The 23,391-nt window shown below is 40.1% G+C and overlaps 1 protein-coding gene across 50 annotated transcripts in view; it reads left to right on the plus strand.

Moving 5' to 3' along the window:
- MADD (MAP kinase activating death domain) overlaps positions 1-23,391 on the plus strand; it is an 81,382-nt gene that overhangs the window by 52,802 nt on the left and 5,189 nt on the right. For 16 of the 50 annotated variants that reach the window (XM_083603761.1, XM_083603805.1, XM_083603765.1 and 13 more), the window contains 14 exons: positions 1,604-1,704; positions 2,484-2,567; positions 3,270-3,428; positions 3,910-4,018; positions 5,289-5,351; positions 5,763-5,883; positions 6,524-6,629; positions 7,027-7,137; positions 8,400-8,507; positions 8,594-8,758; positions 9,719-9,791; positions 12,107-12,213; positions 16,096-16,165; positions 22,662-22,708. In XM_083603761.1, the coding sequence (XP_083459887.1) occupies positions 1,604-1,704; positions 2,484-2,567; positions 3,270-3,428; positions 3,910-4,018; positions 5,289-5,351; positions 5,763-5,883; positions 6,524-6,629; positions 7,027-7,137; positions 8,400-8,507; positions 8,594-8,758; positions 9,719-9,791; positions 12,107-12,213; positions 16,096-16,165; positions 22,662-22,708 (1,424 nt within the window). The remainder of the gene's footprint in view (positions 1-1,603; positions 1,705-2,483; positions 2,568-3,269; positions 3,429-3,909; positions 4,019-5,288; positions 5,352-5,762; positions 5,884-6,523; positions 6,630-7,026; positions 7,138-8,399; positions 8,508-8,593; positions 8,759-9,718; positions 9,792-12,106; positions 12,214-16,095; positions 16,166-22,661; positions 22,709-23,391) is intronic. The other 34 variants (XM_083603807.1, XM_083603777.1, XM_083603770.1 and 31 more) reach the window with 5 other exon arrangements.

Genomic DNA, 23,391 nt, shown 5'->3' on the forward strand with positions numbered 1-23,391 from the left:
AATATGTAAATTAACCAGTTAGTGTTTTCATAACACCTTTTTAAATCATGCTTTTGACTGATTAAAGGTATTTTTTTTAAAAAGAATCTGTTGCTAATGTACCTTAGTTGTGAACAGAATCTGAAAAGAAGTCCAATGAATTTCATGATTCCACTTTCTATTTACTTCTAGCATCATAGTTAGAGGCATCTAAGTACTAACATAGTCTGGAAATGTATGTTAAAGTCAGGTTTATAAACAAATGCCAGTTGATTTTTGGAATGTTCTATATAATACCCTCTCTTTAAATATACTCCATAGCTAGTATATACAACCTTTGGGATAAGCTGCCCATCTTTTTGACAATTCTACCTTCATGAATAATATGGTCATCTCAAAAATGCACACCAATAGTCTTTTTTTCACGCGCACCATATATATAATTTTTCTTTCTCTCTTGCACATTGTTTCACTTTTTCTGATGTTGGCAGTATCTAGTGATAGACATCATACATCCCACTTGCACTCCTAACTCTTAGTTCATCATATTTAGTGGTATGTAAGGTATTGCTGTATTGTGTACATAGAGTTGCCACACATCATTATTTGTACACATCCTAGATCTGCAATAAAATAAAATAAAATCCTCCAGCTGCTGGTCATGTGTCCCTGTTAAGGAACGGTTGGCAGATATGGCTATGGCAGAAGGGTTGTATTCAGTCTCTTCTCCCTTCGAGCTCTTAATGGTGACTTGTGTAGTCTGCAGTGTATTCTTCTCCTGCCTCCTTATTTCCATTGCACACAGCTTCCAAACCCTTCTCAATTCTGTCTCTCCTTTCATCCATTTTCTTTCTGTCTTTCATCTCATCACGGGAGGGTAAAAAAAACATGAAGCTGCATGATCATGGCATAAATCCCTTCACCATTTGTTTTCTTGATGGATAGGGTGGGATGATGAATGCATGTCTTTGTAGCAGCTGAAACTCACTGCTTCACCTTTGTTGTTACAAACTCTGGAGAGCCATGTAATACATCCCTACAGTGACTGTATAATATTGATATTTTGCCCCAAAATGTCCCATTTGAAGCTCTCATTTCTGGTATGCAGATTATTATTGCTGACTGTTTGAATGGTCACACCATGAGTCACTTGGTGAACACGAGAAAAATAATAACTTTGGCTGTAGATGGTAGCATATTAGATTAAGTACCAAGTGTCAAGCAATAAGATCTGCCCCTCTCCAAAAAGCAAACAGCAACAAAAGCAATCTTGTATCTGTGACATAAGGAAGTGGCTTTCCAGAGTCATGTGTCGACCGTTTGGCATGCCTTGTATTAACTGGAATCTGTCTGGTGCCTGCTTTGTCTCTTTTCCCCTTTTCCTTTCTCCAATGGGTGACTGTTTAAGGCAGTTGGTCTGCTTCTCAGGTGCATTTATGTATTGGACAGAATGGTGGCTGCAACCAGCCAGGCTATATTTCTGGTTGATGCTATTTCAAGAGTACAGGAGAAGATCCTCTGGTTCCCCCCGTTTGTAATTCTCGTGCACCAAAGCGATCATTTGCCTTCTGGTTCTTTCATTTTCTTGTTCACAGTAATGAAATATCACTTTCCCTCTCTTTAGGGTCAGAAGGTAAAAAACACTCTCATGATCTGGGGGAGACAGATGAGAAGAAATCCCAGATCAGTGCAGATAGTGGGTTGAGCTTAACTTCCAGCTCTCATGTGAGTGTCTTGAATATTTTATTTATTATTTGAGAAATGCCTCAAGGAGATTGACATGGGGGTAGAATAGTGAGAATTCCTTGTGCCCTTGTCCATAGATTCTGGTTTTCCTTGGGGGGGGTGTTTACTCACTTTGGGGAAGCATTGATAATTACCGTATTTTTCGCCCTATAGGACGCACTTTTCCCCCTCCAAAAATGAAGGGGAAATGTGTGTGCGTCCTATGGGGTGAATGCAGGCTTTCGCTGAAGCCTGGAGAGCGAGGGGGGTTGGTGCGCACTGACCGCTCTCGCTCTCCAGGCTTCAGGAAGCTATCCGCTAGCCGTGGGAGACGCAGCTCTCCCACGGCTAGCGGAGAGCTTGCCGGCACCCAGAAGCTTGGGGCACGCTGAGCTCAGCACGCCCCAAGCTTCGGGCTTCGTGCAGCACTCCCACGGCTTGCGGATAGCAGCCTGTTCTGGGGGCTGGGGTCGGGGGAAGCTCGGGCTTCCCCTGCCCCAGCCCCGCACCTGGGGGGCAAATAATTTTTTTTCTTTATTTCCCCCCCAAAAAACTAGGTGCGTCCTATGGGCCGGTGCGTCCTATGGGACGAAAAATACGGTATGTGAAAGCAACACATATTCCAGTGTTGTTGATTCTGGGAAGCTAGAAACATGAGGCATGAGATTTGCAGTTCCTTAGTAGTCTGGGCTCAAATAAAATGTGTGGTCCAAGTCTCCAAGCAGAAATAGTAATGACTAATGTGCATTATTTTTCTTCTTCTTTGTTCATGATTTCAGAAGAGTGATTTGGATTCTGTGGCAAGTGTGGGACCTGCTGTTATGATCCGAAGCACCAGCCAAGACTCTGAAGTTAGCACAGTGGTAGGGCATGGCTGAAGTGGAATGTTTGTGCTTTATTTTAGTGGTTTTTTCAGGCTTGATCATTTGCATGCACTTTCTTACTCAACACCTGTGTAAATTGCAAGCGCCGAGTGCATCTCTAGGGCATACACTCTCCATCCTTCTCCAGTTTTACATTTAATCATGTCCCCCAATTGTACATAAAATGCTCTGGTAGGTATGGGGCTCCTATCCACTGGTCTGTTTTGTAAACTTACATATTTTATTTGTGTTTATATTGTTAAATTGTGACATTTGTTTTTGGAAAATAGTAGTAAATTAATGATTGTGGCAATGTCTACAGTTATCTTAAATTGTCCTGTTGGGCCAAAGAATAGACATTTATTAGTGTTCTTTTTCTTTAAAAAAATCTGACTCTGACTTAATTTAAAAGTTGAGGCCCAGCCTTTTATTTTTAATGACTGAAGCTCTAAAAAAGAAAAAAGCATTAAAACATTAAACAGTGCCCTGCAAATAGTCACTTTGCATTCTAAAGTATACTGTGCTGGGTCCTAATGTAACATGAGTTAGCAGAAACCTGCCCCTTTACTTGTGGTTGGGATGCAGGAATTATTGAGATTTAGCTTTCTCTGGAATGGCACTCTGAATAAATCTTTGTCTCTACAGTAACTACTCATATTGAATAAAGGACTGACCATTTAAACAGTTTGTTTTCCTCTTCAGGTGAGCAACAGCTCTGGGGAGACATTAGGAGCAGATAGTGATTTGAGCAGCAATGCTGGTGATGGCCTTGGTGGAGAAAGCGGTGGAAATCTGACAGGATCACGAGGCACCGTGTCAGACAGTGAGATTGAGACAAATTCAGCAACTAGCACCATCTTTGTAAGAACATGCTTTGGTTTTGCTTAGGAATTATTGTAGTGATGGTGGGTAGTGTAAAAGACCTATTAGTTTATGGAAAGCGATCACATTAGAAATGTTCCATCCTTAGTGAAGAAGTACCAGCAATTCTGAGCCAGCATATATATTCCAGGGTGTGCATGCACTGCAAACTCAATTATATATGTGGGAAGCACACTGACCTTGTAAGTGTAAATTGGCTTAGAGTGATAGACCTCTTAAAGACGTTTGGAAATCATAATGGCCTCAAATGTCATATCATGACAATGAAGTATCTTTGAACTGAGTTGAATTTGAGAGGTGGCTTAAGCTTTTTCTGCTGTCCACTTTTTACCTTCTGAATTATCTTTCTGTTTACAAGGAATATATATTGCTTGCAGAATAATCTTGATAGTCGAATACATAATGGAGAGCAATAGAACATGCCTGATTAAACTGGCATTTAAAATTCTTTTTTTTAAAGGGTAAATCTCATAGCTTGAAGCAGACCATGAAAGACAATAAAAGCAGCAGTCCTGCGAGAGCACCAGAAGATGCAAGCCTACGGGTTTATCTCTATGAGGGTCTTCTGGGTACGTGTTGACATTTATTTTGTTTGAAGCAAATTTGTTCAAAGCATAGGCATTTTAGTGAAATAGCATTTAACATGCTGATCTTCTTTGTAGTATTTTCTAAACAAAAAGAAATTAAAAGAACAACAATCTGATCTATTGAAGTGAAACCTTCATAGATGAGTTTTGAATTCTCTAACATACCATAGACAAATTATCGGCTAAAAACTCATGGTTTTCTTCAAAACATTTTATAAGAAGTGCTTGTCATTAGTATACCATTTTTTCTGTGTATAAGACACCCCCATGTATAAGACGACCCCTATTTTTTTGAACCCAAAATTAAGAAAAAACCCCTCTAAAATAGAAGTGAAAATCCAGACATTTGGTAGTGGCAGTGGAAAGTTGTTGATTTGTGGGGGGTGCAATCGCCCTCAAAGTTTCCAGCATGAGGTACATGTAGTCCATGGTGGTTCTGTCCCGACCCCTTGTTGCCCAGTTGATAAAAGGTTACAGCTCGGGAGCAGGGAAGAAGGAGCTCCCTATGCTTCTATGCTGTGTGGCAGGAATTTCTCCCTCCTGCCACCTGCTTAGCTGTTAAGAGATTATAGCTCAGCAGCAAAGAAAATGTGGTCAAGGATGGGGGTGGGGTTCAGGCCAGAAGGCTGCATTGGAAGGCCCTGTGGGCCACATATAATCAGTGGGCTACAGATTTATCATATTAGGTAAAGGTAAAGGGACCCCTAACCATTAGGTCCAATCGTGGCCGACTCTGGGGTTGCGGCGCTCATCTCGCTTTATTGGCTGAGGGAGCTGGCATACAGCTTCCGGGTCATGTGGCCAGCATGACAAAGCCGCTTCTGGCGAACCAGAGCAGCGCACGGAAATGCCGTTTACCTTCCCGCTGGAGCGGTACCTATTTATCTACTTGCACTTTGACGTGCTTTCGAACTGCTAGGTTGGCAGGAGCACGGACCGAGCAATGGGAGCTCACCCCATCACGGGGATTCGAACCACCGACCTTCTGATCGGCAAGTCCTAGGCTCTGTGGTTTAACATGCTGTCAAATCAAGTGTATATTTAAAATGGTATCCTGAGCAGGGAAGTTGTTTCATAACGCAGTATGCTAAAGATCAAGTTATACTGATGTATTAGAAGAGGCAATATGTAGCATATTTTTCACTGCACTTTTTCTCCTGAGTCTCATTATTCCAGAAAGGTTGCTCAGTCTTGTTATATGTCTCATTTCTCCTCTTTGCTGCCATGTTGCTGCTTGCTTGGAACTATAAAGGGAGGGATAAAGGATCTGTCTGGGACCAATTAGAGGATGCTGCCATGGAAACCTTCTCTATGAGTAATAATTCTTCTTTTTGCTTTTCTGTGTGTATTAAAAAGATTTCTCACATGTATTCCTATACACTCCACTGTTCTTTTCTTGTTCCTGCATTCTTCATTTGGTGAATACTGATAGAGGAAAACAATAACACAGAACGCAATAAAGTTGGTGCACTGCTTTAGGCAAGGTAGCAAGATGGGACCATAAATGTTTGCAATATATACAGTGAGTTAGGACAGGGAACCTTGCATCTCCTGGCTTGTTGTGATCTCAGTTGTGTTTTTAACAGAACTGATTTTGCTGTGGTGGTACTATGATGATGATGGTGGTGTTGATTATTTGACACATCTTGTGGTGAAAAAGGTTTTATCCTGTTTTTTCCTTGCAAAATTATTGGTCTTCTGGATTAATTTATTCTCTGCTATCTAGGCAAAGAGCGATCAACCCTGTGGGACCACATGCAGTTCTGGGAAGATGCTTACCTGGATGCTGTGATGTTGGAAAGAGAAGGAATGGGAATGGATCAGGGGCCTCAAGAGATGATTGACAGGTAAATTACAAATTCTCTGCAATTTTTCTCTCCCTCTGCATTATTTAGTTTAACAACTACCTGGGAATTCAGGATGTGATTTTATTCTGAGTAAATTTGTTGAAATAAATAATTACTTTATATTAATTTATGTACTGTATACTGCTTAGAATTTTTTTTATTAAGCAGATTACAATTTTTTCTAACTTTTTTTTTTAAAAAAAACACATTTAAGACTTTGTTCCAAATTTAATTTTCTTTATACACAAAGTCTGTCTTTTGAAATATTTATTTATTTATTTAAATTTGTATGCCACCCTTCATCCGTACATCTCTGGGTGGATATCAACATAAAATGCAATATAAAAATGCAAAATACATAATAAAAGCGAGAACAAAAACCACAAACCAATAAAAAACCCTCCCACCACCTTGGACCTCCCTGAACCTTTGCTTGTCTTTTAATGTTGGGCCTATAAAAGGAAATGTAACTTAAGGCTAAGTTTAATTTCTGGTCATCTGGTACTGGGTCTGTGGAGAGATTTAATTTCGTTAAAAAAGATAAAAGAAGGAAGAGGATGCAGGACATTTTGCATCTTTCTTTGCAGTTAGTGGCTAAAAGTCCATCAGAGACTCAAGTACATGTGTGTTCCTTTTGTAGGTATTTGTCTCTAGGAGAACATGACCGGAAGCGTTTAGAAGATGACGAAGACCGCTTATTGGCTACGCTGCTTCACAATATGATAGCCTACATGCTTATGTTGAAGGTGCCATTTTTTCATATTTTAATTTAATTTTTGCACATTTTTGTGAGACTTGTGGTAGGGTATGGGAGAAATATGGGTGTCCTGTGGCCACAATTTTTTTAACCCCCCTATGCAAGAGCAAACCCATATTAAGTGCAGAAATAATGAAATGTCATACTTTGTTTTTGCTTTGTTTTTAGGTCAATGGGATGTATTTGAGCGCTTCTTTCTTCCCAGTTACTTGATTTCTGCAGTTACTTGTTATTACACAGTGTCTTCTCTTGATTGACCTGTTTCTATGGTAGTTTAAACTTTTTGGAACACAGCAAATGAGTTCTTGACTATGTACTGAAATATAAACATATATGCAAGTGCCTAGGGAGATGTCAGTAACCGAATGCTGTATTTTGCTGTGTAGGTGTCCAAGAATGATATTAGGAAGAAAGTGCGCCGTTTGATGGGAAAATCTCACATTGGCCTAGTGCATAGTCAAGAAATAAATGAAATACTCGACAAAATTGCCAATATAGTAAGTCTTTGACTACCTCTGTATCTATATCTCTGTTCCTTCGATAGGAGAGGAGGATTATCTTTCACTGCAGTTCAGATGGCAGTGTTGATTGCTACAAATCTGAAAGGAGTTATGTTCCTCTTTTATAATGTATTTCACAAATTGTGTACAAGATTAAAATACTGCAGATAGAATCATTCTGATATCTTGCCTTCTGCATGTACTTTTTATGGCAAGGGCTAGTGGGATCCAGATCTTTGGATGGTATAGATTTACTCAGCAATACCTTGCTTGACAGAGAATCGGACTCCTCACCTGTTTTATTCAAGACAGGAGACACAGAGGTCAGATCTTTCTGAACTTTTTATAGTGTTGCTCTCAAGAGCTGTAGAAGGAAATTCTTGCTACAAGCTGCCTTCTCACTCTGTTGCCTGGGCTGGGGTCTGCCAGTTTCCTACTGGACTGGAGGCACTAACTGCTGCTTCCTAAACTCCTCCTTAGTAGCTGAATGGGTAAGCAGCTTCTCTAGGCTTAATCTCTTGTTGTTTTGTTACAAGCCTGGGTAAGGAACTGAACCAGCTGCTTCTGGGGGAAACCAGCTCTTTTTATTGCTGTAGTTGTTGGCTGCTCCTCCAGGGTGGGTGCCTTTGGGGCTTTTTGAAGATGCTATATCCTGAGATTCGGTGAGAACCCTCAGAACAGCTGTAGGGGAGAGGGGGGAATCATTCCACTTGGCAAGCTTCAATGCTTGTGCAGACAGAACAATTGGAAGAGCACAGCACTGAATTCCATCTTTACTTCTCTGATAGTGCTACTAAAAGAGAAATTAGTTGATGGGTTTCCCATGTTCTTTTTGCTTGCTGTGCCTCCCCCACTTTACACATGTTTTTAGAAAGCATAGTTGTTGCATGTGCATGTTACATCAGTGTGTAGATACATTGTGTTAAGTGTATGCTATAAAAACATAATTGGGTGCAAGCTAGCCAGATTCTCCTCTGACTCTGAAAACTTTGGGTGCAGAGTTATAGACAACTCCCCATTTGCACAGGGGTCTTATTCTGGGTCATTGTGCACATCGGTGGAGAATGTACAAACTCATAAACCTGCCCCATTCCTCCTCCTTACGGGGCTGAAAACTGCTCCCTAGTACTGAAAAAATACTTGGTGCTTTTCAGTGTTTTAATCCAATTTTACTTTTGTACAGGAGATGGGTGAGATCTGACTTGCTGAAGTAAAGATTAAAGTGGAAGGTTTTTAATAGGATTTTTCCTTCTCTTTAGAATGGCAGGGAGCTCCAAATCCGACCCAGTGGCAGCAGACATATCAAGAAGCAAACATTTGTTGTACATGCTGGCACAGACACAACAGGGGATATCTTCTTCATGGAGGTAGAGACCAGGTTAAAAGTTAACAAAATGATTGCTGTTAATTGGATTGTATGGCGATTCCTCTGTAATAATATATACGTCTCCAGGTATGCGATGATTGCATTGTGCTGAGGAGTAACATTGGCACGGTGTATGAACGCTGGTGGTATGAGAAGCTCATCAACATGACATACTGTCCCAAAACAAAAGTGCTTTGTCTCTGGAGGAGGAATGGCCAGGAGACACAATTGAATAAGTTCTACACCAAAAAGGTACATTTTCTACAGTGTTCTGTTTACAGTGACTTAGTATTTTACTGGACCATTTATGTTTTATCTGTCTTTGAATCTGCTGCAGAGTTTTGATGCTGAGATAATCAGCAGCTGACATACAATGCGAGAAGCTTTTCTTAAGTGGTGTCACCAGATATTGTTTCCATGGTTTGAGTTGCACCACTCTCCACCCATAACAGCAATTTTAAGCATAGTTTCCAATGGAGAGATGTGGGTAGAACATTGCTATTGAAATGCTCACATCCTAATCTTGGGTTTATGTTGGGATAGATGCATCTTGGATCTGGAGACCTATGTAACATTTTTGCCTGTAACATGAGGAAGTTACAGTGCTTTGTTTTAATAAAATAACATATTTGGATAGCATTCATTTACACACATATAGAGAATTTCAGAATCAGCTGCTGCAAATTGTTTGTAAGGGAAACAGTTATAACATGAGATTCTATGACTAAAGAAAGATGGGATATAAATTTAATAAAATAAAGAAAAAATAGAGCTATATAAGAGAATCTCATATAAATCTCATATAAGAGATCAGTTCAAGAAAATTTACAAATGCAAAAAGCATAAAATGCCATTAAAACAGAATAATCATAAAAATGTCTTGCCTTTTAAGTTCCCCATCCTTTCATCCCAAACGTATTTCAAAATAATGCTGTATTTTGAAATAACCGTGTTTTATTATTTTTAGCAGATATTTTAAAAAGTATGGTCTAAAATACTACTATTATTTCCTGTGCATTGTATCCCAACTTTCCTTCAAGAAGTTGAGCTGCTTGGAGGAAATGTGGCAGATAATTAATATGTACTTAAAAATGTTTGTTTGTATGCTTTATTATTCTTTGCGCTATTACGTTCTCGCCACTGTATTATGAATCTCCATTATGTATCTGCAGAAAACCTATTTATTTATTTATTTATTTTAATCCGTTGTAGTGCCGGGAATTATATTATTGTGTAAAAGACAGTATGGAGCGAGCAGCGGCAAGACAACAAAGCACAAAACCTGGTAAGAGCCTTAACGGCCATAGATGAACTTCGGCAAGTGCCACAACTTTCTAAAAGAGCTTTTGGGTGTGTGTTGTCCTTTATATTAAAGGGTCTGAAAATACTGCCCCTCCTTTTCACTCTGGAAATGCTGATGCCTATGCCATGTCCAGCTGGCATAGGCTTCCCGACCATTACCTTTTTCAGTGCCTCTGGCGGGACGTCTTTGTCAATCCGTGGGTAGGAAAAATCCATGCCAAACTTCTGAGCATCGGAATTTCCCCAGTGGACTCCTTAAAGATGAACATACGCTCAGCCAAAAGCCTTATTGAGCAAAGATTAGCGGACATTGAAAATCAACACAACCTCGCCAGGGGTGGGGGTGTCTGCTCCCCCAGGTATCACGGAATAACCCCACCACTTGGCCTTCCATCATACATGTCATCTGTTTCATCAGTACCACACCGACGTGCATTTATTCGTGCAAGGTTCAATGTCTTTCCATCGAACCTGCTGAACCACAGATTTTCCAAGGGTTTGGTGTCTCCGCTATGCGTGTGTGACGGGGAAACTGTTGAATCTCTTTCACATATAATGTTCAACTGTCCCCTACATAGCATAGCCAGGGCTAAATTCCTGGGTCCTGCTTTACTGCGCTTGGTTGGCAGGCCTGTTGAGTCACACGCCGCACTGCTTTTTCAGGATACAGATCCTTCTGTAACTCTGCAGGTGTCGAGATTTCTGAATGCGGTTATCTCACACTCAAAAACCACCAAAAAACAACAACAACATCAAAACTAATCGGACTGTTATGATGAGAGTGCATGTCGGAGTTCGTCTTCAGTTTTCCTTTTCTGTGATCCGTCCCTTGGAGCTCTCCTGGCCCCAAGCTGTCACTTGGCTCTGCTCAATGACCCACCCTTGCATCGTGGTGTTCACCTTCTGTTGTCGGATATATCTGTTTTTATGTCCCTGTGTTTTTATGTTTGTACATATTTTATGGGCTAATAGCCGTAAATAAATTGTAAAAATTGTAAATTTGACTTTCCTTCAAGGAATTGCCAGGGGAGAAATAAACATTATTTATTTCCCCTGATATTGCTGTAATAATGGGATACGGAGCTTAGCAGCCAGATGACTAGGACATGGTTGCTCTTGAATCTTCTCTTCCACCAAGCCCCACAAATGTCCTAAAGACCCAAAATCTCCCAGCACCTCCAAGATACACATCTGATCCTTTGCAGAAATCTTAAGCTCCACTAGCAAAATTGTACACAGCTACACATTTAGACATTTGCAGAATTTTTTAAAAAATCCATATATGTTCAACAACTCGTAGGTGTGTAGGTAGCCTATAAGGAAATGAAGGAAATGTCACTTATTTCCTGCTCACAGAGCCTTTCTCCTGCTCATAAAAATTGCCAAATTGATTCTGCAGACTAAAACCACTCCCAGTTTAAAGTGTAACATTAGCACATCATTTGTCCACACTGAAAATAACAGTGCAAGTGTCAGCAAGATTGTCGCCCATCAGGCCAGAACAAAACAGTACAAAGTTGCAGGAACATCAACAGATTGGCCCTTGTGTTGTGAGGCTTGTGAGTCAGTGAGGCATTATAGCAGGGGTCAGCAAACTTTTTCAGTAGGGGGCTGGTCCACTGTCCCTCAGATCTTTTGGGGGGCCAGACTATATTTTGGGGAAAAAAATGAATGAATTCCTATGCCCCACAAATAACCAGAGATGCATTTTATATAAAAGTACACATTCTACTCATGTAAAAACTCCAGGCAGGCCCCACAAATAACCCAGAGATGCATTTTGTATAAAAGCACACATTCTACTCATGTAAAAACTTCAGGCAGGCCCCACAAATAACCCAGAGATGCATTTTATATAAAAGCACACATTCTACTCATGTAAAAACACACTGATTCCCGGACCGTCCGCAGGCCGGATTTAGAAGGCGATTGGGCCGGATACGGCCCCCAGGCCTTAGTTTGCCTACCAATGCTTTATAGTAACATAATGAAATGCTAGGCTACTGCTTAGGGCTAGAGCTCTTTGGTTATCCTTCATAAGAATTTAACAGGCATAAATGACAAAACATATCATGATCTCTAAAGTACCAGTCTTTGCAGACATCTAGTTAGCATCTCTATATTGCTTATTGTTATCCATGCTATAGAAATCAGATATGCTATGGCACCGTTTTGAGGAACGGGTTTGCTTCTTTGATCCTCCTCTAAATGCAGTGTCCTATGTTTTTCTGTGTACGTAAATCACTTTGTATTGGGAAGCATTTTCCTCCTTTTTTCTGTTTTCCTTTTACATTGCAGGCCCTGAACTGGGTGGGGAATTCCCAGTGCAGGATATGAAAACTGGTGAAGGGGGGCTTCTGCAAGTCACACTGGAAGGGATTAACCTGAAATTCATGCACAGTCAGGTAGGAAAGAACCCTTGAACAAGAGTATTTGAGCATGGAGCTTCTTAAAGTGCACCAATAAATGTGTTTCCTCTTCCCTTGGGGAGGTGAAGGAGAAAGACAATTATTTTCCTCCACAGTTAAGAGAATCTCAGTGTTAGTATTTAAATTATGTAGTATCTGTCTTAGAATGAAATATTAGCTCTATATACTAGTACGCAGAATTCACAAACTACCAACAAAAATAATGGCCCTAATCCAAATAATTCTTTAAATGAGCGTTAGTTTTTCTGCAACCAGCATATGGGGTTGTTCATTCAATCTTCTTAATGATGCTATAGATGTATTTTGTTCTTTCAAACTGAAGAAAAAAATGTAATTCAGGTGATGGTGAGGTTTGCTTACATTGGATTTCCAAAACAATTTCCAACAATATTTAGTCTTGGAACACTTAGGTATATTGTATGGACATAGCAAAAAACACTGGTTTTTTAAAAAATAACTGTCCAGCCTTATGGAACAATTTGCTCACCATTTAACTTTGGTGAATTCATGACAACTATTGTTGTATGGAAAAATAAACTAAAATTGGCATTAGCAAACTTTTTTAAAAAACAAAGGTAGCCGCTCCTGCATCACATGTAATTCATCTGCAGGGGCACCAGGTATATGGGGCGCAAGGGGCTCCAGCCCCCTAATATTTAGGGGAAAGGTGCTGTGCCCCCCCAATATTGAGGGGGCTGCCACTGGCCAGCCTCTGCCCAGGAGCCGGGTGGGGGCTGGGATGAGCAAGCACAAAGATCGCCGCCCTCCATGAGTCCTGCCCAGCGGGTGGTGTCACATGACGTGTCACGTGGCTGCGCCCCCTAAATGGGTGGGGCAGGGCAGTGCCCTTGTTCATCTGTGGTTGAAAGCGGAGGCTGTTCAATAAATCGGACAGACACAATTTTTCTCATAGAGATACAGACATAATTATTTATTCCCTTTTGAATCTGTCATTATCTCTAGGTATAGAGGAAACACAAATGGATTTGTGTGCCACTCTGTTCTTTTCTCTGGATGTGTTTTCTTTTTTGCTTCTCTTGATCATTGTTTTTCTTTTGCTTGGTGTTCATGTTTGTTTTGCATATGCTGTGGAATCAATTTGAGGGTTGTGTGTGTGTGTGAGAGAGAGAGGGGGAGAGAGAGAGAGAGAGAGAGAGAGAGAGAGAGAGAGAGAGAGAGAGAGAGAGATGGGGAGAGAGTTAAATTTGTCAGTCGGTCTTTTGTGCAGTGTTCTGTTGTTGTTTTTCTAAGTTTTTTTCTAAGTTCTACTGGTCTCCCTAGGAGCCCTAGGCTGAGATTCAACGAAGCTGTTCACATATGCTGGGAAGAAATATACATACAGGTGGAGGTTTTTTGTTTTTAACTTTCCAGTATAGCCACTTGCACTGCTCAAGAAGCAAGATGCTTTTCAGCAGAAATGGCTCTGTGGGATTACATACTCACTTTTCAACAATGATTGAGCATTTGCTACTTTGAATACATGGGCGGGGGGAGTGTAGCTAATGAAGCACAGAAAGTGGTGATCAGAAGTCATTGTGTATAAACCTGATTTCCTTGAATTTCTAACCATTTGGGCTATCTCATCAAATGTGTCTACCCAAACCTGTGTTTGCCAGGATGACATGACTGCATGAATTGGGACTTTTCTTGAGGAGAATCAGTGGGCAAAAGTGGCGTGTGTGAACCTTCTGGCACCTATTGATTCCCCCTGTAAATGCCTCCCTCCACTAGCTGTTCCCCCCAGTTGGTCTGGCTTCTGGTCTTGGAATCGACCTGGGGAAAATTGGTTTACAACAGTAAGGCAGGGATTTTCAGGAGATAATACAGGGGCAGTGGAAGGATTTAACAACTCAATCTTACATGCTGGTTCTCCCTTGCAAATTTCCCTAGCACCCCGTTCAAGCACTATAATGCATGAGCGTAGCCAGGATTCTTGTTAGGAGGGGCAGGCTTTTGTTATGGGGCAGAACCTCAGATTTGTATTGGTTGATATTGATTTAGGTGCGCAACTGCCCCCCTGCCCTCCCCTTGGCTACACCCATGTTATAATGACAGAGTTTGGAATCCTATAGTTGCCTCATAACTTGCCATTTGAACCTTGGAATAAAGCAAGCCAATTCTTTATAAATTTTCAAGTGTATTCTAATTCACCATTTATTCTAATTCACACTTCTCTGTGTATTTAAGCTGTTTGGGGGACTGTGTCAACTGAATTGTACATACCTTTCATGCCTTTATTCCATCATGGAAACAAGATAACTTACACAGGGTTCCCAGTGGTTTGCCAACAAAGTAGCAGAATCATGTACAATATCCTTAAAGCATGCTTTGGGGCTATAATTTTGTCCACTGTTGCAATCTGTAGTCCCAGATGCAGCAGTATTTTCCCAAAACTCCCCAAAACTGTAAACCCAAATGGACTCTAGCATGATAGGTATTGCTGTATTTTGCCCAAATCACAAGCCCTTTGTTGTGGTATTGTCCAGATTTGGAAACTTATTGCTCGAAGACTGACAACCAGTTTTTTGCAGCCATGTACTGGGTAAACACTGAGATTGTAGATTCTGGTAAAACAGAAAAGGATAGAGATAGGTGTAATCATCCCTTGTAAATTTTTTATTTATTTTTCTGATAAATGAATGATTCTAAGCACTTTGTCAGTTACGCAATATACAACATAATAAACATGTTGTTATTCAGTTAGTTGGGGAACATCTTTCCCTCCAGAAGCATTTCTGTTTCAGGGATGTTGCATCTTTTCCTAGGACTTAATACTATACTTTTTTAAATGAGAAATTGCTAGATTTTTAAGTGCATTTTTAAAGCAACAAAGCAGGCTATCTTCCTTTAATAAAGCAGCCTCCTACTTATCTCTCCCATCATATCCCTGTAAACGGACTATCCTCCCATTCTTTGGGGATGGCATATCATAATATTGACATTTTATGTATGCTAGTGTAAGTATAGTGCTAATAGAAAAACACCTGGGATTTTGCCATTGTTTGGAGAGATCTTAGTATAGAGATATTCTGATTTTCCTCCTGTACTTTTTCATAGGCCATATATTACCCCTCGTCCTGAATGAAACAGTGTGATTGCACTTTCCAAGATGCGCATGGATGTTTGAGAAGCTACTTTGGGTGTTGAATGGACTACTACAATAAGATAGCTTATTTATTTTCACACACTTGGGTTTCTGAGTCAGAGAAGTGAAAACCTGCTGCTTCATTTTTTCCCTCAACCTCCCTTTGTTTTAGCACTTAGTGTAATCTGCAGTCTGTAAATCTTGAGCATCATCACGTGTGGAAATACAGAAGAAAAGCCCTTGGTTTGGGTGGGAAGCATGGCACCTCTTGCCTGCCCTCTGTGCCGGAGGAGGATGCATGGAGAGGCAGACATTTAATGGGATGGGGCAAGACCACAAATGACAGACCAAATCTGGTAGCAGTCTGTGTCCCTCCTTTTCTTTCGTTTCAAAGTGTGTTGGTTTTTCTTTTTGCTGTAACTCAGTTGAGTGCCTGAAGGGGGTAGCAATGTTGGATATGTCAAGAGTTACTAACTCTTTCGTTTCTCTTCCATGCTTTCTCCTCCTGCAAGGAGCGGAAGGTACTCCATCTTCTGCTGTCTTAGCTTCTTAGCCTTTTAAGTTGTTTCTTGATTTCTAGCATTGTGGCAATTTTTTGATTTTTATTTTCCAATTTCTCTTTCTTTTGATTTAAGTAGTAAACTATAGTTGAACTGGTAGTATGTGCTGCAACATTCCAAGTTATAACTGCTGTGGTGTGCTTTTTGTTCTTGTTTTATTTTGACATTGCCTTCTTTATTCTAATCATGTGTCTTCCTCCTCTTTTCTTTCAGGTTTTCATAGAGCTGAATCACATTAAAAAGTGCAATACAGTGCGAGGAGTCTTTGTCCTGGAAGAATTTGGTAATTACATTATTTTGATATTAGGTTTGTACTCACATGGCAGTAACTCAAATTTCTGATCCTCTCCATGAGGCAGAACTGTATCTTTTTGATAGATTTTTCTTTTTTGGGGGGTGGCAGGGAAAGGTCCAAAGGAAGCAGCATAAATTGTGTCTAAACAGGTTATTAGAACTGGAGAAGACATGAGTGAACTTGAGGCATTGTTAAGCTTAGATAACAAGATTTTAGAGCTGGCGTCACCAACCTTTTGGGTCTGTGGGCATATTTAGGAATTTGAGGAACTCTTATGGGCACCAACACAAAGCAGCTACTATGGGGATCTGCCTGGTCAAAAAGAACAAGTTACTTCCCCAAGAATCTGAGTACAATACATCACCATGGCATATGCGAAAGCCTTCTTAGTGTCCCCAGGATTAACTATAATCCCCAGATTCCTAGATTCCTTTCTTTTTTAAAGTACATTTCTAGCAATTTTAGAACCTGAGATATAAGGCAAAACTTAGAAGCACTATTCTTCCCTTTTGGGATAGAAATTGGCTGCTTCATCCTTTCAGTGCTTTATTTTGCCTCCCCCAATGGAAAAATTCCTGTGGACACCCATGTCTGTGAGAGATGCACTTGGACAGAGAGATATGGAGAAATGCAGGTATGAAGTGTGTTGTGTATGAGTGAGTGAGCAAGAGAGAGAGAGAGTTGCATGTGCATCTCCGGTTTGTATGTGTGTGGTGAGTGTATGTGGGCACAGTAATGAGTGAGGCGTGACAGCCTTGTGTATTTTTCCTGTTACTGAGGAATGCTCCCTGTTGTTATCAGGAAGGAACGTGTGGGTGGATGTCAGAGAGAGAGAGAGAGAGAGAGAGAGAGAGAGAGAGAGAGAGAGAGAGAGAGGACCAGCAGGACATAGCTGACTTTTCTGAGGTTGTCCAGTGCAGATGGGGATGGGGACCAGCAATTACTTTGTGTTTGTTTTTGTTTTTAAACTAGGCTATCTTTCTATAGCAGTTAGGCTGTTACTGGATGTAACATTCAGAAAATATTGATGCATTGCATTGGTTTCGATGAAGTGGGCTCTGGATCATGAATCTTAGGCCACAGTAATTTGCTAGTTCAATGTGTTAGAGGATTCTTGTTGTATGTTCTGCAACAGACTACCATGTCTACACTTCTTTGATTTGTATTTGATCTGAGGTGAAATGAGGCTAACAACTTAACTTCTTTTTTGCTGCTTAAGAAAACTTCATTGAATAGAGTAAATTCAGCATAGTGATTTGTTTTGTTTTGACGAGGAACTTATTCTGATGGGAAAAGAAGAGCTGGGAAAGGGATAACTAGGTAAAGAACTTCTGCTACATGAAGTGAATGTAGAATTTAACTCAGGTCAATTTAAACTTCCATATTTATGGATGTTCCAAATTTATTCCAATTTATGAAGTTCCATATATCAATAATCATTTTTCTTTTCAAATTCACTGAAATGTGGGGGCCTGTAATGTAAAAGTGAATTCCATCTTCTGAAGATGGTTCTCTAAGACCTCTTTTGAGAGTATATACACTGGTACAAATCAGCAGATCAGTTACGCCAAAGCTCTATAGCAGTTTGTAAGCAGTCCATGCCATCTGCACTGCACCATAGGTCATTGCATGGGATTCACATAAATGCTCAACTGATACTCAGACTGACTGATCAGAGCAATTGCTGGTCAATATTCCAGTTCACTTCGCTTTGGGAGACGCTTTCTGCTGTGAAGGTACTGTTTGGGTGCTTCCAGAGAGTGGCCTTATACCACAGAATAGGTCCTTCACATCTGATTTGGTTGGTTGTGCATTTGACACATTAGCCACACATTTCCATTTGCAGTCATCAATGTTCATTCTATTCTGCCACTTGCCATCCACCACATTGGGCAGAGCTTGACAGAATATATCTGAGCTGAGTTTTGTGCCACCCTTCCCACCCTCCCCAATCTCCTTTTTCTAGTCTGAATATACGTGTATACAGGTATTTCTGAACCTATGTATGTGTGTATCTTTTTTTAAAAAAAAATAAAAATCCTAGGAGCACACATTACCAGTCTTATCCAGCCATTTATCTGGTTTCACAGTGAGTAAAATGGAGGATTGTGCTTTTTGTGGTAGTGAGTGCCATATTCATTTTCATTTGTTCACTTGATTTTTAATTTTTAGCATTGAGGTCTTGTGCAAGAGTGAGATTTACCATAATACTTGGGCAAGAACAATAAAGAGGTATTGTGCAAGACCTCCATATTAAACATTTTTTAAAAGCCTGATGTATGTACTCCAATTAGTCTCAAAGGCAATCTTCCTACATGGTGTGAAGGTACTGAGAGACTAGATTCTCCAAAACAGGCAAGCCTTCAGCATGCAACGATCAGTGGAAATAGTGTTCCAGTGGTACTGGGGACCACTGCAAGTGAAATAACTAGGGATGTGACAGAGACTACCTACCAAAATGCCACCACATAATAAACCACCCACCAAAAGCTAATGAGCTTTCAGACCAGAAGTGACTGAAGATGTATTTAGAAGTTAATTTTATGTATATTTTCTAGGTTAAGAGGAAATCTGTATTAAATATAAAAAATGGGCTGACAGTTTGATGACAATGCCATGAGGACACTCTAAAAAACTTGTATTAATGATCAGCACCAGTTCCACAATAAACTCCCATCTAAAAACTCCCCTGGAAAGAAATAAGTTGTTGCAGTCTTGGCCTGTCCAAAGAAAGACTTTAATAGGTCCAGTAAACCACATAATCTTTTAAATATTTCTTCAAAATTGTTTGGCTTTCAAAAAGAAGAAGAAGAAGAAGATAGAAAAGGTAAAGAGCAACAGGCTTTCATGAAAACTGTTCTTATGTGGCTTGCTTCTTTGCATTAATTTGCCTGTCACAAAACTATTAGAAAATATTCAGTTATGTCAAATGGCATGTATGAATTTAAACACTGAAAACTCCTCTTTCTTTGCAAAAAGCAGGATCTAGATTAAGGAAATAGCACAGGAGAAAGGGTTCACCCCTTCTTTCCTTTGATATGGCCCTGATCTGGATCAGGCATCCCTGTGCTATGTGATTGTTTACTAAGTTAGAACAGGGCGGGAAGCCTCTGGTCCATGGGCCAGATGCATCCCATCAGGCTTCCCTATTTGGCCCGCAAACTGCTTTGTGCACACCATGTCCACCCGGCCTGCACCTGATGTCAATTGCAGGGCAGGGAGGGGTGGGACTTGGCTGATTTCAAAGCACCCAATCACCTGATATCATTTGTGACATCAGGTGATTGGCAGATGGGCAGCTTTGCCCACCTGTCAAATTTGGCCTGCGAGGAAGAACCTGATAAGTGCGGCCAAGGGTGAGAGACTGTTAAGAGTTATGGTCCAGCAAAGAGCTACAGTGTCTCCATCTTTGTTTCAGTCAGTTTGTGTCTGACAGGCCTTGAAACCCAAATTACAATGACTATAGACAATAGGCTCGAGCCTTGTGTATAATACATAATTATCTCATGTTTTGATAATTTCAAAAGAAGACATTATCAGCTGCATATGAAAGTGGTAGTACATGGAATCCACAATTGCTAAAGCAGATTTTCCTCCTTTTTCCTAATAGGAAGAATTGTAGTTTTTAATCGCCATCCAAAATAACTAGCTAACCAATGAGTAATAAGGTTGTTCTGTAGGTCTTACTGATTATACTTCACATTGCTTGATCTTCGTTTTGTCAGCTTGGTTGTTTTTGTGTTTCTCATGTTATCCAAGACCACTTTACAAAGGACAATGTGGAAGTTGGAGATGAGATCTTAGGGCGTATAGCTGGAAGGAAGTGCTTAGAGAAAGTAGGAAGCATCAGGCCTTGGCTCTGAGATTTGAGTTACTGCTATGTATTTGTGCTTAACTTTTTGGTGACCCCTTCACTGTTGCTGCTATGAAAACCTTCATTCTCCAGCAGGTAAAGTGTTGCCCCTCGTCCCAGTCCTTTGTTAGTACTTTGTACCTGTATTCTTATTCACAGGACAAGAGGAAGCAGGATGGCACTTGTGTTCTTATTTCTTTCATCCTTCTAACTGTAAAAGCTTCAGAAATCAGATGCCCCCTTTTTAGCTTGTTTTTGGTTTGTTTGTTAATACTATGCAGTATGAAATATACTCAGAGTCGCAAAGTGATTTCATGCTCTTTATTCAGCTCATAGTGGTGAGTCCCCTCAAGGTATCTGCTTTATATACATTATTTACACAATGGGCTGCACATGATTGGCTAATTCCGGAATTCTACTGTAAGCCAATCAGGTTGTGGATTCACTTCTATCTGGAGCATGATTGGGTGGTTCCTGCTAACCAATCATACTGCTGCATTGTTCTAGGACCAATCAGACTGCTGCATTCTGAATCCTATTGTTCTAGGACCAATCAGACTGCTGCCTTTTGGATCCCATTGTTCTAGGACCAATCAGACTGCTGCAGTTTGGATCCTATTCCACTCAGTACATAACACCGTAGTAATGTTTTATCCCCCTTCCCCCACCAAACTTTTTTTGGTCTTTGTAACACCCCCCCCTTCCAGTTTCCTTTCTAAAAACCTATTTTCATTTTTGGAGTTGGGGAACAGGGGGATTTAGTGAGCATGATGGTCCCCTCCTAAAACCAGTTCTTAAGGGTCAGGAACTTTGCAACTCCTCTTCTGTTTGGTCCAAACTTCTTGACTTCAGTTTCTTCTGTCCAATATACTTGCCTTTCAAATGATCATACTAACTCCAAGCTCAGAAATGTGTTAATCATTTTTTATTCCTTTTATGATGATATAGTAGGTTTTAGTTGTTTAAATCATTTTTATGGGGATACAGAGTTGGTACCAGAATTATTTGATACCAATAAGTAAAGTAGTTTAGAGTGAGACCTTGCTCTTCATCTAGTTCCTGGTGGCATGGAATAGTGTCTTTTGGGCATGTACATATGTTAAATATGTGGGATTTTCCTAAGAACTTTCCAGAAATGTTGATGCCGCAATGCCCTGTGTTCTAGCTGCTGGCACATAGTTTTGTATCAGAGTTATGAGTCATTGTAATATTGGTTAGTCTTTTATCGTTTCGTATTGACCTTCTCCTGGATAGCATTTGTTCTCGTGTATGAAAGGGTTTGTTTGAGTTATATTGTTTCCCCACATAAGGATTTATATTGAATTCATTTGTTCATAGATTGCCTATTCATTTATTCCGTCTTAGTAGGTGATATCAGGGTTTATATGATAAGATACTTACTTATCTTTCCCCATGATAAATACATGGATTCCTTTTGGTGGGGGAGAGTGGTTCTTTTCTTCAGTTGTTTTATGTTAACCTAGAAAATCTGAGATGTTTTGCAAAGAAAAGATTCAAAATCATTCCATAATCATTTGACTTTAGAATATACAGGCGTCCCCCCACTTACATTTGGGTTATGTTCTGGGGCCCTCGTGCACATAAGCAAAAATCACGCAAGTGGGGAATACTCTCTAAAAAGCTCTCTCTGCACATAACTCTCTCTTAAACTAGAGTTGAAGCACTGGGTCCACTTGGAGGCTAGAGGACGCACAGAAAAGGGGTGGTGACTTGCTACCATGTATGTCAGTTGCTAGGCGGGGAGGCTGAGCAGCCTAAACAAAGCCCTGCTGTGCCTCTGGTCTCTTTGGGGCTTCCTCTGCCCTCACTGAAGTCCTCTTCAGGCTCTGGGAAGAATCTCCTCGTGAGTTACGGGGAATCTCTAGCACAATCCTGCTATTTCCTGGTTTGAGTCTACTTATTTATTTATCAGTGCTGCTCGCATATGTGGTCAATTGCATGTAAGTTGGAGGGACGCCTGTAGTTGTTTGATTGTGATATTCAGATCAGAAATTGTACTACTGCACAAGCTTTTGATGTGGTAAATTTGAATGTGATAAAAGAAGAGCAGTATTTCCTTGGTTGTTACTTCTGCTTCCTTATTGCAGAGGGAATAGAAGTTGGACTTCCTGGCATTTAATTTTTAATATCCATAAGTAAATTTCTGCTAGTTTATATAAGAGTGGAATATGTATCTGCTGTTGCTGATGTACAGGCGAAATCTGAAACTAAGCCTGTCACATTGACAAAGGATTGAACAGAAGTATTTAGGCTCTTAAGATGGTGCCTGCCTAATGCATCTTCCTTTGGAATGTTCTCTAAAGCAAGAACTAATGGCACCAGCAAAGGTATAGGTCAGTGTTTAACGGTAGAAAGAAAAAAGAATGAGTAAAGTTTAGCATTAGTAAAAAAAGTATTGTTTAGTTGAGATTCCTACATTGCAGGGGGTTGGACTAGATGACCCTTGGGGTCCCTTCCAGCTCTACAATTCTGTGATTCTGAGTGTTTTTTTCCCTGCAGCTCATTGCACATTTCCTTTCCTCATGCCTTTGGGAACATTGTACTATATCCCTCAATTTTTCTTGTCGTTTTTTGAACTCTTTGTTTTGTCTCTTGCCCGTCCGGTTTTAGTTCCTGAAACTAAAGAAGTGGTGAGCCACAAGTACAAGACACCAATGGTGAGTCATCTGCTATGTCTTCTGGTTACTTCTCAAAGGTTTTCTTATCATGTCCACCCTGTGGCATTTCAGCATTCAGACTGCTCTCCATCTTGCTAATTTTCCAAGTTAGACAACATCACTTCAATGGAAACTTCTGGGGAAGTATGGTTATGATCAGTTTCAAAATGAAGAAAATAAAAATAAAGACTGAAGGAATGTATAAGCCTACAGGTTTTTGTGTGTATTCTGATGATGGGTTTCAGCTTATTGTTGTGTTGAACTTCAGAAAGCAAACTAGGGCTTGTGCAGAATTAAGTTTGCTGAGAGAGAAAGCGTAAGAGAGAGACTAGCAAAATTTGATGGTTTACATTTTATCTGATTACTTCAACTATAAAGTATAAAATAATTGATTTTTTAAATACATCAATCAGCATCTAGAAAATGGGACAACTACTAATTAATTTTTACTTTTCCACCCTATTTTCCAGAAACTAGGAGGACTTGTGGTTTGAGCTAATAAAACATGGGAATCTTCAACTCTATAATTAACTTAAAAGTCTTGTATTTAAGATGCTACACGTACTGGCTTAGGATCACTGAGAACATATTAATGATTACCACTTGAGATCTTTTGAATTAATGTGAAAACAAAATTTTTAATAATTGTCAGGTGTATATTGAATCAGATCTCTTAAGAGTTT

The sequence above is a fragment of the Podarcis filfolensis genome (assembly GCF_964270895.1).
Source record: "Podarcis filfolensis genome assembly, chromosome: 1".
Classification (NCBI taxonomy): domain Eukaryota; kingdom Metazoa; phylum Chordata; class Lepidosauria; order Squamata; family Lacertidae; genus Podarcis; species Podarcis filfolensis.